At 44.0% G+C, this 17,718-nt stretch overlaps 1 protein-coding gene across 1 annotated transcript; it reads left to right on the top strand.

The window, feature by feature from the left end:
* The first annotated feature begins 6,486 nt into the window (after nt 1-6,486).
* On the top strand, nt 6,487-8,382 carry LOC141451997 (uncharacterized). Its single transcript, XM_074123817.1, has one exon. The coding sequence runs from the start codon at nt 6,487-6,489 to the stop codon at nt 8,380-8,382; it is 1,896 nt and encodes a 631-aa protein (XP_073979918.1).
* The last annotated feature ends 9,336 nt before the right edge of the window (nt 8,383-17,718 follow it).

The following is a 17,718-nucleotide window of genomic DNA, read 5'->3' as shown; positions in this document are numbered from 1 at the left end:
CCCCATCTTGTCAATATTGGTTCTGGTGGAAGGCACAAGTCTGGATAGAGATCTTTTAGCATTTTAATGCGACTTGGTGCTTTTAAAAACACTTTTTTAACCACTGTCATTCACAGTCTGTGGAAAAATATGAAAAAATATGTACATATTTTGATTAAATATGTAGAAATATTTATTTATTTTAATCAAATATGTATAAATATGCGATAACATCCAAATATGTGGAAATATGTGAAATAAAAGTAGACTCAAACGGCTTAATAAATGTCAGTATGAATACTTCTAGTTGAAAAACGTCTGTAAATTGCCTAGAAAAAAATATGTAAATACATACGAATCCGTTCCCTATTTATTACCAATGAAGTGAATAACCCGTCGGTTAACGACGACATGGTGGTGATAATGGTGTTGTTAGTTTACAACAACAATAAAATGATGATGATGTCACATCGTCCAATTGTAGGGGGGATGATTTTAGTATAAGGAACTTAAAAAAAACTAGTTCACATCTGTTGTATACTAAAGCGGCCAAGGGATGAAGTCCAGTATACAAGCTTTTCTTCACACCGCTCACAGGTACAAGTGACTAGATGGCCCTGAAAAGGACCGTTCACAAAAAATATGTCGGCGCTCAACTAGCCTATGGCGCTCCCTAGCGGGGAAGCCGTACAGTTGGGTGGACTTGAAAAGGGCCGTTCACACTGTTGGTTGAGATGACTGCGCCGCTCCGAAAATGGCTTGATCCCAGCGCGAGGCCATAGCAAAAGTGAAGTGAGAGGCCCTGAAAAGGGCCGTTCGCGAATAACAGTCAACCGGCTTTGGGAGCCCGGGCAGTGTGGCCAGCACCGCGATAAACCCCGGTACCAATTGGCCTGGTCCTCGCTCGTGTTTCACACTGTGGCAGCGCTGGTGATTCGGCTTGCCTTCGTAGCTGGTGAACTAAAGCGGCTCGTGTGCTGGGCTTGGTCCTCGCTCTTGTCCCACACTGTGGCAGCGCTGGTGATTCGGCTGGCCTTCGTAGCTGGAGAACTAACGTTACGTCACACCTCCCGCCTAAGACCGGGACAACTTAGTTGGTCCGGTCCTTCAACTGGTTCCCTTATATAAATACAGTATTACGGAGTCGGAACCCCCTTGCGTTCATTGTATTTTTTCAATTCGGAGACGTGCCAAGAGCCGGTATCTTTCCCTTTTAACGTTGACAGCTGGTAGACAGTTGGCGAGTGCACCCCGGTCACCCGTAACGGACCCTCGTAACGCGGGGCCAACTTCGCGCTGTAATGTTTAGCAATGACGTATTCGCGGCCTTCAATGACTTGGGATAGCACTGCTCCCAACCCCGTACTGCTTGCGTCCATTTGTAGCTGGAACGGATAATCGAACTGTGGCCGAGCTAACAGTGGTGCAGTTGTAAGTTTGGTTTTGAGCTCCTGGAACGCCCTCTCTTGCTCTGCTCCCCAAGACCATTTACGATTCTTCCGTAATAGTTTATTTAGAGGATCTGCCACTGTGGCCATGTCTGGTACAAACCGACGATACCAAGAGCATATGCCCAAGAATCTCCTAAAGGCGCGAACCGTTTTAGGTGGTGAAAGGTCTCGGAGGCAAGAGGTCTTCTCCGGGTCCGTACGCATACCATTTTCGTCCACCACGAATCCAAGGTAGCGCAACTCTCGACACCCGAATTCACATTTTTCTTGATTTACTTGAAGGCCAGCTTCTCGTAAACGGGTTAATACCTGGGTCAGGTACTGTACATGGAGAGGGAAGTCCGGGGTAGCTACCAGGATATCATCGAGGTAAGCAAAGCAATAAGGGGCCATACTCGGGTCAATGATGTTATCCATTAGTCTTTGGAAAGTAGCTGGAGCATTAGTCAGCCCAAACGGCATCCAGGTGAACTGGTAGTGGCCCTTGCCAGGGACACTAAATGCTCTGAGCTCATTACTTTCCTTGGCTAGTGGAATCTGGAGATATGCCTCCTTAAGGTCTATTTTAGATAAGTACTGAGTTCTCTGTAGCCCACCAAATAAGCTGGTCATATTTGGTAACGGATATGCGTCCTTCTGCGTAATGGCATTCACTTTCCGGAAGTCAATACGAAATCTAAGTGACCCGTCTGGCTTTTTGACCATAACTACAGGCGAACTCCAAGGGCTCCTTGACCGTTCTATGACTCCGGCTTCTAGGAGGCGATGGACTTCGGCGTTAATAGCAGTCAATATTTTGGGCGATACCGGATAAGGGCGCTGCCTAATAGACTCAGAACTTAAAATTTTGATTTTATGTGCAATTTGCACTGCTCGTTTGCCGCATTCTTGGTTCAGGGCTTTCCCTATTACGGCTTCGAGGGTTTGTTCTTGGGATCTACTTAGGGCCTGTATACCTCCTAAGCCTGCTACGTCTTCGGTCGGAGATTGGTCAAACCTAAAGGTCACCTTGGGATTACTTCCAAAGGAATATTTATCCTGGCACGCAAATATGATCAAGTCAAACTCTTTTATAAGATCTATTCCAATGATAATTTGGCTTGATAAACCTGGTAATAGATAGAGAGTGGTCAGTTTAGTGCTCTTCCCAATGGTCAGTGAACAGTCTACGGATTTATTCACTAACACTTGACAACCGATGGCTAGACGAACTTGAGTAGCGGTAACGTGCTGGATGTTCATACTGGAAGGTACCTCGGACGGGGATATAAAGGACATACTTGAACCAGTATCTACCAACCCTAGCACCCAGACATTACCCACTTGTACCCTAAAATGCCACCGTTCGCTTTTGCTAGTAATAGGGCAAGCAAGTGGTCCATTATCAGATAGGTTCGGGGGGCGGTTACGGACCCTCTTCAACGCCTCTCGCTTCCGTTTCCCGACTTGCATTTGGAACAATCTTCTGTGGACGCTTTCTGATTGCCACAATTCCGGCTGAAGCGTCTATTAGATTTAGGACAATGTTCAAAGTAGTGACCCACTTCTCTGCAGTTCCAGCAGCGCCGCAGTGTGAGAGGCGTAGGCTCTGTTTTCTCTTCCCTAGAGAAGGGAGCCCGCCTGATAGGTGTTCATCCCGCTTAGGTGTCGCCTCCACAGTATCGAGAGTGGCAGTGGTACATGCTGACTCGGGAATTAGGGACTTACTTTTGGGGGGTGGAGGTCGGTAATTCCGTGCCTGTCATGGAGAAGTTCATACTCCTGCCCAAGTTCTAGCAACCGAGGGATGCTGTAGGTGTCACCTTATTTAATATATGTCATGTAATCCGGATGGATATTTCTAAATATCCACTTAAGCTGAGTTCTTTCATCTGGAGGTGGGTCTAATTTACTAAGTAGGGTGCACAGGGCCACCACAAAATCCCCTAGTCTTTCGTTTATCTCCTGTGTTCTTTTCCGAATTTCTTCTTCCAGTTGATCCTGGTAATCGGCCGAAATATACATCTCTCGAAAATTCCTCACAAAAGAGTCCCAAGAACTCCACAACGGACGATTGAGACGATACCATTGTAGAGGAAGTCTTCCTAACAGTCCCGGTAAACAACCAAGCAATTGGTCGCGAGAATATTGTACGCGATGCAATTTTCTTCAAGCCTTAACAAAAACTCATCCGCGCTTAGGCGAGGGGAATTATCGTAAAGGAGATCCCATTTTCTTACGATCTGCATGGGGGCAGGTCCTACTAATACTGTTGTAGGGGGTTCCACCTTGGGTGGTAATATCTCAGACCCTCGATCTTCAGGTCCAGAGGCTGGGTTCCACCCCGTTCGGAAACGATCTTCACTTAAACACTTGCTTAAACGCGCTCTCATTTCTTGAACCGTTCCTTCCGCACTAATCCCAAACTTACGATACGCGCTTTGCAAGGATTCCTTTTTTAATTCATAGATCCATCCCACATTCTTACCTTTAGTGCCTGCCTGGTCTCCCGCCTCAGCTTCACCCCCGTCAAGATCCATACCTGCTCTAATTTACTTACTGAAGTACAAGGGAAAATTTTTTCTATTATCTTTATTTTTAATTTTTTTTTTGAAGAGGAAGGGAAGGGGGAAAAGATATATTAAGAGAAAAGAAATACATATATTAAGGAAAATACCAATTAAGAAAAATACAACTAAGGGAAAAAAAAAATATATATATGTTAAGAGGAAGGTCAGGGAATTTCGTATCTCCAGTAGTGTGTGGCAACACTGAGGAGCGGCCAATTCAAATTCAGCACCGAAGCAATCTGTTCTCTTATCTAATTTTTGTTTCTTTCTTTCCTTTAGTTTTTTGTTTTATTTCTTAATATTTATTTGTATTTATTTATCTCTATTTATTCTTCTTTACTTATTTATTTTTTTATTTTTTATTTATTTATTTTATTTTTTATCTTATTTATTTCCTTATTTTTAATTACGAGGCCAAGTAGAGCTAGCTAAGCACTAAGCAACAGGTCATGAATAAAAACAAATTGCTGAGTGTAAATCATCGAATAAAATAATCTATTTCATTAACAAAGAACGGATAAAGTATTGTGAATAAGTGCGGACAGCAAAACAAATATCCACATAAACAGTCGTCGGGTTACTGACAACAACAATAATAATTGTTCTTCTTTTATATTTCTTTATTTATAGTTTCAATACGCCCGAGTTTCATGTGACCAAAGTACATCCCACCAACATCAACCAGCGTATACTATGAAGTTGTAACTAACTATTCGGACCGACAATGCTCTTACAAACTCATTACATTTACCTTCTGCTGATTTCCATTCCTCATTTACATTAAAATTAGTCATTAAATACCATGACATCATGACATCCTTATGAGGAAGAAACCGATTTCCTTTATTTATTAATGTTTTAAGTTTTAATGAAGAGCAGTGTCTGCCCCACGTTGGGCGCCAATTTGTGACACTACCAATGGTAGGGTCGTCTAGTAGACGCGGTTCCGCTGATGTGGTCAGACTAGGGCAAGGAACTTCCGAGGAGAACGAATACTCACAATAACAATAATCACAATGAGGGCAAAAAATAACTAAGTCTAGGATATGTTACAACCTTATATTTAATAGACCAAAACAAAATTAAAATGAAATATCATTGATAAAATAAATAAAATAAAATAAGGATCCTTCACCTAATTTACATATAATTTATAACCTGATATTATTGTTAATGACTGAACTAAAATATTTATTCCTTAAATATAATATAACCGAAACACAAAATAATCTAGTGCACGGGGGGGAGAGGTTGGGTTAATAATTGTTTGGTTTGGCGATTAATTTTTCCCTGCAAGTCCTGGTGGTCTGACGAGGACAGGGGAACCACACCACACACAGTACCTGATGGGGGCGGCACAGCAACCTACTTCCGCCGATGGTTCCTGGCTATTCGTGGCTCGAGCCAGCGGTTTCTCTTTCTCGATGTAGAGTGGAACGTTTTCTTAGAAGCGGGTTGGCCGGTTAGCTCGATTCGTTCAGATCTTCGCCGCTGCTAAAGCGCTGTCTGTCTCGCTCTCACTCCAGCACTGAAGTACTCCAGACTGCTCCACACCCCTCTCCGACTGCAATACCCCTCTCACCCTACCACATTCCCCCGACTGCACTTGTTTGAAGCTCTTCTTGCTCTTCTTTGTTATTATTATTATTATTAACACTCTTATTATTCTTATCATCATTATTATTAAAATTATTGCTATTGTGACCATTTTTGACTGATTAACCTACTTTTCGACGTTACGTCACACTCTGTACCGTCCAAAGAACCACACTGCCATTCCAGAGCCTTGAGAAAGATTTTTTAAAATGGGCTATTTGCCTCTTTTCCTTCTTTATTTTTCTTTAATAAACAATCATATCTAATATATAAAATTCTCGTGTCACGGTGTTCGAACTTGAACTCCTCCGAAACGGCTCGATCGATTTTTGTGATCCTTAGCGTGATTGTCGGCCAGGGTGGAGAATCGGCCAACATCTATTTTTCATCCCCCTAAATGTTAAGGGTAGTCCACCCCTAAATTTTTTTTTTATTTTTTAGGCAAAATTTTTTGTTTTTATTTTTTTATGACACATCATACAAAAATACATACAACCCTAAATTTTTACCCCTCTACGATCAACCCTTATATTTTATTTGTAAACTTTAATTTTTTTTAGTAAAATTTTTTTTTTTTTTTTGTGATGACTTACAATAAAAAATCTCATATTACTCTCAACTTTTCACCCCTCTACGATCAACCCCTATTTTTTATTTGTTAATTATAAACTTTAATTTTTTGGCAAATTTTTTTTTTTATTTTTTGATGACTTACAATAAAAAATCTGGAAAATGGCGGACAATCTTTCATTAAAACTACCAACAACGCAGACATCGACATTGACAATCGTTGGGTGGTACCATATTCTCCTCTGCTGAGCAAAACCTTTAATGCTCATATAAATGTTGAGTCATGCAGTTCGGTGAAGAGTATCAAATATATTTGCAAGTATGTGAATAAAGGAAGTGATATGGCTGTATTTCGGATTGAAAATAATAATGTTCATTCTCCTCCGTTGAATCAAAATGATGAAATCACGAATTACCAAATTGGCCGGTATATCAGTTCCAATGAAGCTGTCTGGCGTATTTTCGGTTTCCCAATTCATGAACGGGATCCAGCAGTTATCCATTTAGCTGTCCATCTTGAAAACGGCCAGCGCGTATATTTCACGAACGATACAGCGCTTGATCATGCTATAAATCCACCGAAAACTACGCTCACCGAATTTTTTGAATTGTGCAATCGTGCGGATGCTTTTGGTGCCTTCGCACAAACACTGCTCTATTCTGAAGTTCCGCGGTATTTTACATGGGCTCAATCGAAAAAATGGATACCCCGCAAGCAAGGGATACCAGTTGATGCGTGCCCCGGTTTATTCAAATCAAATAGTTTGGGTCGTGTATATACCGTCAATCCAAGGCAGACTGAGTGCTTTTATCTGCGACTATTGTTGGTTAATGTCACCGGACCATTGTCATTTCAAGATATACGGAAGGTAGATGGACAACAGTATCCTACGTATAAAGATGCATGCCTTGCTCTAGGCTTGCTAGAAGACGACAATCATTGGGACAGCATGCTTGCTGAAGCAGCATTAAACTGCACAGGAACACAAATTCGTCTACTATTTGCTATAGTACTGACTACATGTTTCCCGGCCCGAGCACAAATGTTGTGGGATAATCACAAAGATTCAATGACTGATGATATATTGTATCGACATCGTACAAGGTGCAACGATCTAACAATATCATTCAGTGAAGCAATGTACAATGAAGCATTGATTGCTATCGAGGATCTTTGCATTGCTATTGCGAATTTACCAATCAGTCATTTCGGTATGGGCTCACCGAATCGAAGTGCATCTGATTTACTCAACACAGATATGAATCGTGAACTACAGTACGATACTGTACAAATGGCGAGCATTGTTAGCCGCAATGTTCCACTACTTAATGATGAACAAAAAATTATCTACGACCGTATCATGCTGGCAGTTTCGGCAGGACAAGGAGGATTCTTTTTTTTAGATGCACCAGGTAGGACTGGCAAAACATTTCTTATTTCGCTACTTCTTGCCGAGATACGATCAAAAAATGGCATCGCATTGGCCGTTGCATCTTCTGGCATTGCAGCAACTTTATTAGATGGAGGCAGAACAGCTCATTCAGCATTTAAGCTGCCGTTAAACATTAAAAATAATCCAGATGCAGTGTGCAACATAAAAAAACAATCGTCTATGGCCACAGTGCTGAAACAATGTAAAATTATTATCTGGGATGAATGCACTATGGCACACAAACATTCGCTTGAGGCATTGGATAGGACATTAAAGGATATAAAAAACAACGATAAACTATTTGGCGGCACTTTGTTACTCCTTTCAGGTGATTTCAGACAAACACTTCCCGTTATTCCGCGTTCAACCTACGCTGATGAAATCAACGCGTGCTTAAAATCATCGCGACTATGGCGTAATGTTGAAAAAGTACAACTGACGGTGAACATGCGCGTTCAAATGCTTCAGGATCCATCCGCCGAAACTTTCTCTAAACAACTGTTAGATATTGGCGATGGGAAAGTTGCTGTACATGAAAATACTGGATGCATAAAATTACAGACGGACTTCTGCACAATCATCGACTCGCAAAATAGTCTCATCGATCACATATTTCCCGACGTACACACACAATATGCAAATCATAAGTGGCTGGCAGAAAGAGCGATCTTGGCAGCTAAAAATGTGGACGTCAATGGGTTAAATTTAAAGATACAACAGCTGTTGCCTGGGGACTTGGTGTCATATAAATCTATCGATGCAGTTTGCGATACCAACGAGACTGTGAATTATCTATCCAATTGAGTTCTTAAATTCATTGGATTTGCCAGGCATGCCACCACATCATTTACAATTGAAGGTTGGATCTCCGATTATTCTACTTCGAAACTTAAACCCACCACGGCTATGTAATGGCACACGATTAGTCATTAAAAAATTAATGAAAAACGTTATTGAAGCCATCATCTTGAATGGCAAGTTTCAAGGCGAAAATGTGTTGCTGCCACGAATCCCTATGATTCCTACAGATGTGCAAATTGAATTCAAACGCACTCAATTCACAATTAGATTGGCATTCGCTATGACAATCAATAAGTCACAAGGACAAACATTGTCTGTATGTGGCTTAGATTTGGAAACACCGTGCTTCTCCCACGGACAACTATATGTGCGATGTTCTCGCGTGGGAAAACCATCCAGTTTGTTTGTGTTGGCTAAAGCCAAAAATAACTAACCAAAAATATTGTACACTCTATTGCGCTAAGAGATTAATTTTTTTTTTTTTCAACTGCCATAATTGATAGTAAAAATATAAATATTTATTTTTGATGTTTAGATAGCTATCAAAGACTGTTGTTTAAAATATATTCGTTACTCTAATAAAGATTTATTTATTAACCTAAATAAAACATACTTTTATTCTTTATAATGCATTCGATTATAAATACTTCCCCGCACACTTATAGTAGATAATTATTTTTATTTAACTATAAAACTGTTTCCTAGAAATAACATACATGGCAAAACAACGTTTGCCGGGTCAGCTAGTATACATATAAAAATTATATTTTTCCTATTTACAAAAATTCTGTAGCTGTTCAATAGTAAAGTAAAGTTGGGGTTCCAACAACATCCATATATTGTCTAGTGTTACTCACCTCTATATAATCATCATCATGAAACCACTAATTATTGATTTACAAGGATTTCAAAAAAGCAAGTCTCCATGATGAGGATACATTTATTGTTCGTGAAGTGGCCATTGCTGACACAAACCTACACATAATTGGCAGTTGGTTGTTTAAATTACCCAATAATAATAATGTCAAGTTTTTCTTGTCCTTTTACTAAGAAAACTTTACCTACACAACTAGTGCCTGCCACTAGTTATTTTAATATTATGTGGGTTTGATTAAATAATAAAACTCGCTAAAGTTGTAAGTAATAACCTGATTTATTCACACATTAACATTAACTAACATTAACATTTACTAGCAACTAACGCTATTCATTAAAATCACCATTTACAACAGTCACAACAGTTTACTGTAACTCACTTCGTAACGCCACAAAACTGTTCCCCGACTGACCACTGGTCCGCACTGCACCGAATTGCACTAGTCTCAGCTGCACTAACACAGCTCTACTCATCAACTGACTAATTGCCTGACTAGCTAACTTTGAAGCACTACGCAACACTGACTCTCTCAATACTAACTCAGAACTTGACTAAAACTCTCAAAACTCAAAAACTAACTGCTCTAAAAACTGAAAAGTAGAAAACTGATTAACAACTCATTAAGAACTAACTTCTCCAGCGTGTCTGCCTCCTTTTAACTGCGACTGCCCCACTCCGTCTGTGTCACGCCTACCAGCGGGTCACTGGCTGAGGAAAACACATACTGCCACCACCCCAATTGGGGCCGCCCTCGTCCAACCTTCTGTCACACTCCAACTCCGCCTGTATTGCTCCCACCTGCCGCTCATTGGCTGGAAAACACATATTGCCACATTCACAACTAGGGCCGCCTCCTCCAATTCTCTGTCTCTCTCCAACTCCGTCTGTCTCACTCTCACCTGTCAATCACTGGCTGGGAAAACACATATGCTACCACCCCAACTGAGGCCTTTCTCTTAGCTGGCTTTTACACAGCGGAGGACCATTACAGGCTACGGTCACTAAACTCCTTGAACAATCTAGCCCTTTCCTTTCTAGTTCAGGTAGAGTCCGGCCCTTTTGTCTACACAGTGGTGGCCTGTTACCGGCTTTGGTCGCTTAACCCCTAGAACAATCTAGGCCTTTCTTTTCTCCTCAGGTAGAGGCCGCCCTTTTGTTCACACAGTGGTGGCCTGTTACCGACTTTGGACGTTCAACCCCTAGAACTATCTAGGCCTTTCTTCTCTGCCCAGGTCAACTTCGTTACAATAATAACGAGAAGAACAACCACTTATGCTGTGCTCCAAACAGATGGCTTATGAAAAATCACCATGTAATTAACCACAATGCTGGCAATCACCCTTACGATCAATTCATCATCATTGAAAAATATTCAAGAAAGGGGGGAATGGACATAGGCAATTTAAATTAGAGGTTGGAATAGTGGGGGACGCCACCAGTCTTCAAAACACTTTTTACATAGATACAATTCAATACTTTATTAATAATCCATAAACTCTGAGAACAATAAAATAGTCAGATGTACAAGGCAATATACACGTGAGGATAAACAATATATATAATTCCAAAAGGGAAGAATAATTACAATAATTAATTGTCCAAGACAATATGTAACTGGGGAAATGACCTTGTACTTAACAACGTGCTTGACGCGCACTAAATACAATAAAATAGTCAAATTTACAAGGCGATATACACATGAGGATAACCAATTTATATAATGACAAAAGGGAAAAATAATTACAATAATTAATAGTTCAATACAATAAGTAACTGGGGAAATGACCTTGTACTTAACAACGTGCTTGACGCGCACTAAATACAATAAAATAGTCAAATGTACAAGGCGATATACACATGAGGATAACCAATTTATATAATGACAAAAGGGAAAAATAATTACAATAATTAATAGTTCAATACAATATGTAACTGGGGAAATGACCTTGTACTTAACAACGTGCTTGACGCGCACTAAATACAATAAAATAATTACGCTAATTACATACGAATATATATATATATATGTTGTCCAACAGATTAACGATTTGTCCATAAAACTTGTGAACAAAAAACCAGGTTTTTATATCATCAAACTTTTCACAATGTAAAAGCAAGAAAAAGGACGCTAACATGGCCGACATTACTTCACACAGTGACGCTTGACCTCACGTCCTACCAGCGCCTCCCCTCTCTCCTCGTGCTCACCCAATTCCGCCAACTGACTCAGGGAAAAAACAAGTCTGGGGGGCCGCCACTCTTGGGGAACCAAACATCCTCCCCCGCAGTGGACTCGCAGAGATCCACTTACTGAGTTGGCAGGGGGCAAAGCTTCCGGACAGGCCGGCTAATCAGTCCTGAAGTTGTCTTGACCTCAGCCACCCTGGCCACGTCGTCTCGGCCATGGTGAAGCTTGACGATTCGGCCTATGGACCACTGCAGGGGAGGAAGGTTGTCGTCCATGATCATGACTATTTGTCCCACTGCCGCGGGGAAGGAAGGCGAATGCCATTTGAGCATGGCTTGCTGCTCGAGGAGGTACTCCTTGTGCCATCTTTTCCAAAACTGTCCAACAGTGAGCTGTGCCATTGCCCATTTCGATTTGAGCGCAGTGCGAGGAGTTAAGGAGCTATCGGGAGGTAGCGCAGTCATAGGTCGCATAATCAGAAAGTGACCTGGCGTCAGGACTTGCAGGTCATCTGGCGAGGACGAGACAGCGGTAAGAGGTCTGGAATTTAATATGGCTTCAATTTGACAAATGATTGTGAGGAAACACTCCATGGTGGGCTCTTGAGTGCCTAACATGACCTTCAGTAATCTTTTGGTAGATTTAACGGCTGCTTCCCAGAGACCTCCGAAGTGTGGTGCTCGAGGGGGGATGAAATGCCACTCGATGCTTCTTTTGTTGGATTCTCTTAGAATGGCCTCCTGAGACTTGGCGTCATTTAGTAGTGCAGATACCTCCTTGAGTCTTCTTTTGGCTCCGACGAAGTTAGTGCCGTTATCCGACCAAATGTGACTCGGCACACCCCTCCTGGCAACAAAGCGGTTCAGGGCAGCTAAAAATGCCTGTGTTGTAAGGTCTGTGACTAGTTCCAGGTGTATGGCCTTGGTGGAAAAACAGACGAAAATGGCGAGGTAAGACTGGAGGACTTTGGCTGAACGCAGGGAAGCAATTTTCACGTTGAAGGGGCCCGCGTAGTCTATGCCAGTGGTGGCGAAGGGTGATGAAGCGCTGACTCTTCCTTCGGGCAGTTGACCCATGAGTGGGTTGAAGGGTGTTGGCTTGACACTGAAACACTTGTTACAGGCTCCCAATTGTCGGCGGACAACATTCTTACCATTAACAATCCAATATCGACTTCTCAAAAACGCATGAGTGGCAGTGGGGCCTACGTGGAGGTTGGATAGGTGGGCATTTTGTATGACCAGGGCCGTGAAGGGGTGTTGCGAAGGCAACAAGGCAGGGTGCTTTTGATATTCGGGGACATCGGCCAGTCTGAGTCTCCCTCCGACTCGCAACACTCCATCAGTGTGCAGAAATAGGCCTAACGTTTTAACGAGGCGTAGTCTAGGCCGAGGGGACTGAGCATCCTCAATTTCTTCGGAAAGCGAGTGCTGTTGGGCTCGGACTATTAGAACTCGCACGGCTTCGCTACGTTCCTTTACATTCAATGGACCTGACATACGATGTACTGGATTTTTAGTATTGTGGGCGAATCGCAGGCACCAGGCCACTACATTTTGCAGAGTGTACAGACTGGAAAATTTAGACTCTAATTCCTCAGGGCAGGGCATTACACTTGACACGTTAAGGGCCTGGGAGCGAATTTCTGCTCCTACGACAGGGTCAGACAAATCGGCATTTACTGGCCCAAGGGGCCATGACTCGTGGTTTGATTTCAACCAAGGGGGACCTTCCCACCATAACTGGTGACTCACTAATTCTTGAGGACGTACTCCACGTGAGGCACAGTCAGCAAGGTTTTGTGAGGAGGAGATGTGGAACCATTGCGAGGCGGGTACTTTTTCTAAGATAGTAGCAACTCTATTTCCCACGAACACCTTCCAATGCGGAGGTGGCGTTGCTGTAATCCAGGCCAGGGCAATGGTAGAATCCGAAAAGGCTAAGATGTTCTGAGTGGTTATCTGAGGGAAAAGTAATCTGACCTTATTAATCGTAAGGGCAAGTAGGTGGGCCGCACAAAGCTCCAGACGAGGGAGCGTGACCGGTTTCATGGGGGCCATTCTGGCTTTAGACATGACCAGGCTAATGACAGTGTCCTCAGACTGGGACACGAGGTAAACCACGGCCGCATAGGCTCGCTCAGACGCGTCAGCAAAACCCACCAAATAACACTTAGGATTGGGTAGAGACAAAAATCTAGGGATGTGAATTTTAGACAGGTCAGGCAGGGAGACAGCGAACTGAGCCCATTCCTGGACAATTGACAAGGGCAGGGGATCATCCCAATCAAAAGAGGCTTGACAGACTATTCTAAATATTGCACGAGCAAAAACTGTTACGGGGATCAGCCATCCCAAGGGGTCAAAAACTTTTGCAATCTGACTGGCTAATTGTCTTTTAGTTTGAACATTAGGCACGGAACGGATTAGAAAGTGGAAGTAATCTTGAGCAGGGTTCCAACAAAGTCCGAGGATTTTCAATTGTGACTCCTCATCGTTTTCTAAACAGACTGAGGACATGGCTGGAAGTAGATATTCAGAGGGTATTTTATTTAATAATTGCGGTTGATTTGAGGCCCACTTTCTGAGTTCAATTTGAGCCTGACTCAATAATTGGATTAACTGATCTCTGGATTGCAATGCCACTTCTAGAGTAGGGCCTCCTCCAGAAATGTCATCCACATAGGTACGGTCGCGGAGTATCTCAGAGGCCAGGGGAAAGGAAGCCTGAGAGGTCAGAGCTAATTCTTGAAGGACGCGACATGCCAAGTAGGGGGCTGACGTGGTTCCATAGGTCACAGTGCACAAACGGTACTCCTGCACTGGTTGGCTCGTGTCAAATCGCCACAGTATGCGTAACAAATCCCTGTCTTCCGGGGGGTGTTGTATCTGTCTAAACATTTGGCGAATGTCGGCCGTAAAGACCCATTTGTCCACTCTAAATCTGGTAACCACCTTCCAGATATCGAGCTGTAAACGGGGTCCAGGGAGCAAGAGCTCATTGAGGGAGATGCCTGAAGAGGACTTCTGGGAAGCGTTAAATACTACACGAATCTTCTCCGGGGGATCGTCTGGACGGTGTACCGCATGATGGGGAATATAATAGACAATTTGACCTGACTTGAGAGGAGGGGCCAGTTCCATATGATTCGAATCTAAGTAGTCTTGCATAAACTCCACATAGGGAGCACGGAGATGTGGGGACTTGGCATGACGGGATTCAGTTTGTAGGAGACGCCTTAAAGCAATCTTTCTGGATTCACCGAGGCAACACGGACTGGTTTTAAATGGCAGTGCTACTGAAAACCGACCATCAGGAAGTCGGAAATGTGACTTCGAGAAGCACTCTTCAGCCTTCAATTCGTCCGGGGTGAGAGGCGAAACCTCCGACACTTCCTCCAAGGCAAACATTCTTTCCATCAGGCGTGACAAGACTAGGTCAGGGGGGTGTGATATAGATTGGGGGATTTTACCCGAGCCGAGTCGGAGTACCGTGGGTTGGGCAGGAATTGCCGGCATATGAGTGACTAGAGAGGGACCAACAGGTGAATCAGAACCTTCGGAGAGAGCAACCCCGGCAGAAGTTGTGGTGGGGGGCAGCGTTTCAGGAAGGAAGGTATTACAAGTTTGCAGCGGCCGCCGCGTTCTAATCAGACGTTGAGGTTTCGGGGTTGGAAGTTGGATAGCCAAAGTTGGAGGAGTGGGCTGCTGAGTGATGACTTCCTCTTGGGGAGTAGACCTGGCTTGGGCGGAGGACACAGACAAACTAGGGGGGCCTGATTGTCCGGACTGCGCGGGGAGTTCAGGGTTATTGCAAGCAAGCTGTTCCGACTCGGACCGGTACAAGAGGGTTTCGGCCGAAGGCTTGTTTTCTGGGCTAGACTGGTTAGCAAGGCCCAAATTGAGATGGAATGATGGGGTATGCGTGGATGCCAGAGACCTGCTTGGAGTGAGGAATTGGAAGGTTGCTGCAATGGATAGGAGTGACTGGCGGAAGCGGATTGAGGAGGCCAAGGCTCAGTAATGGGCTGTAGCGCCAGTAGTAGTAGTAGTAGACTGGTTAGCAGGTGCCTTAGGAGCTGGTAGTTGACCATATTTATGCTTGAACAAAATTCTATAATAGGTCCGATATAACTTGGAGTTGGACCTGCTGTCCTTGACAGAAGCGTGAAAACAAACCCGCCTCGAGGGGAAGCTTCTCAAGGGGCCAGACATAATCCAGCCAAGAGTTGTTAGTCGGGCGTTGGGGGAACCATTTTGTGCCCGGATTATTTGACTAAGGTCGATGGCGTCAAAAACCGAGGCTGAAAATACTACGTCTATAGGACTCGGTTCGTTAAAGTTTGGGTCGGCTAACTGTTTATCCGCCAAATGCTGCCAATCCTTAACAGGGAAATAAGAGGACGGTGCATCTGGGACAGTCTTGGTGACTATGCGGAAGGGGACTTTGATTTGGGAAAATGGGGGACATTGCCTTACATTGGTAGAAACTTGACCTACGACTTGGGTGGCGATGTTGCCTCCTATCCCTCGAATCCCACCTGACATAGGGTTATAGTTCAATTTACTTTCTTTGGCGAATTTCTTGGACATCAAATTTATCTCACTGCCTGAATCCAGCAGGGCACGAGCGCGATACCACTGGCCATCTCCTCCAAGGAGGTAAACCAGGGCAGTGGGGGATACCGACAAATCGGAGGGGAAAGACTTCAAAATAGCTTTGCTTTGTGGATTAGGTCTATGACACAAGTGACAGTTTCGGCGAAAACTCGACAAAACATGGCAGGACTGGGGAATGGTATCGCGCGGGCCGAATCCCTAAAAGGTAGCTTTTGGTGAATCACTACCAAAGTAGATAGTTGGGAGTGAAGAAAGGGTGCTGCTACCAGACGAAGTCGAAGGATAAGAAACGTCATCTCGAAGGTGGGGAACTGCCCTTCTGGGAGAAGGGTCAGGAAGTTTCTTAGTCAGCTTAGGGCTTAAAGACATTAACGGGGGAATGACAACATCGGGTAAAGTCCTTTGACTTAGACTAGAAGAGGGGGGAGGAGGGTGAAGGGTGGTGTGATGAGCACCAGCGCACTCCAAACACCCAGCACTTCGAGGGCATTGAGCCACTGAGTGAGATTTGGAGAAACAGTTAACACATAAGTGGTTCTCAGTGATGAAACTCCATCTATTACTCACTGGCAGTCGCAGGTATTCGTTACAATTAGATATCAGATGCCACTCGTCACAAAAGTAACAGCGTAAGGAGTGGACTGGAGGGGAAGGAGCTCTCGATGTGGAGGGGGGTGTCCGTCGGGCAGGAATAGGAGAAGAGGATTTCTTGGGTGAAGGGGGCGGAGACTTAGCTGATTTGGGTGTGTGGGTCTTGGAGGGCTTCAAGGTGGAGACAGCCCTAGGCTTAAAGAATGTTCTAGGAAGGGAAGGGGTTTCAGATTGTTGGGAGGAGGGGCCTTCAGGGAGACGACTAGAGGGAGCTGTCCCGTCTTGGGGCGAAGAGGTGGATTTCCTTAATGTTATTTTAGGGGCGAACTTGTCTTCTTGATTTTTCAAGAATTCCAGCACTTGTGCACTTTGGGGCAGTTCATCAAAGGATCTTAAATACTTCTTCCTAAACTCCTCTTGGAGGTTAGCAGACAAGGCCGACAGAATTACATGACACAAAAGGAAGTCCAACGGCTGGGGAATATCGTGTTGATCTAGTAGCATTTGCCTCCTTGAAATCCAAGCGATACATTCATCAATGGTGGGGTTCCCTTCCGGGACCTGAAGGAAGGTTTCGAACAACGCACTGGCGGTACGCAACTTGCCTTCATAGCGAGCATCCAAGGTCTCCCAGGCAGAGCTGTAACCTTCCTCTGTAGGCGTGGAATTCTGAATAATAGACAGAGGGGGGCCTTTCAAGCAGGACTTAAGAGCTTGGAGACGCCTATGAGGAGGCAGGGACAATTTATTGATCTCAAACTGGAAGGTGCGCTTGAACTCCTGGTAAGCGAGAACATCCCCTTCGAATGGGGTGATCTTTGGAATCACCAATTCCTGTAATTGTCTCCTCGCGAGTTCGACCACCGACTCGTCCGAGACCAAGACTTGAGAAACTGGGCCAGGAGGGGCAGACGCGCAAAACGAAATAGACGAATCTAGAATAGGTGCAATCCTTGACAAATGGACTAGCTCAGCTTGGGCAAAGCTTTTTGTCAAGGCTCTGGCAAGCGGACCTCGTTCCTCTGGGACCAGTGCTCGGAGCCATTCCCACACTTCCCCGTCCA

The sequence above is a fragment of the Rhodnius prolixus genome, unplaced genomic scaffold, assembly GCF_049639745.1.
Source record: "Rhodnius prolixus isolate KJV_2025 unplaced genomic scaffold, Rpr scaffold_26, whole genome shotgun sequence".
In the NCBI taxonomy this organism is placed as follows: domain Eukaryota; kingdom Metazoa; phylum Arthropoda; class Insecta; order Hemiptera; family Reduviidae; genus Rhodnius; species Rhodnius prolixus.
This window is presented reverse-complemented; position numbering and strand designations above follow the sequence as displayed.

Bases quoted from the DNA above. Each gene is read 5' to 3' on its own strand.
- LOC141451997 (XM_074123817.1), top strand. From the start codon at position 6,487: ATGGCTGTATTTCGGATTGAAAATAATAATGTTCATTCTCCTCCGTTG.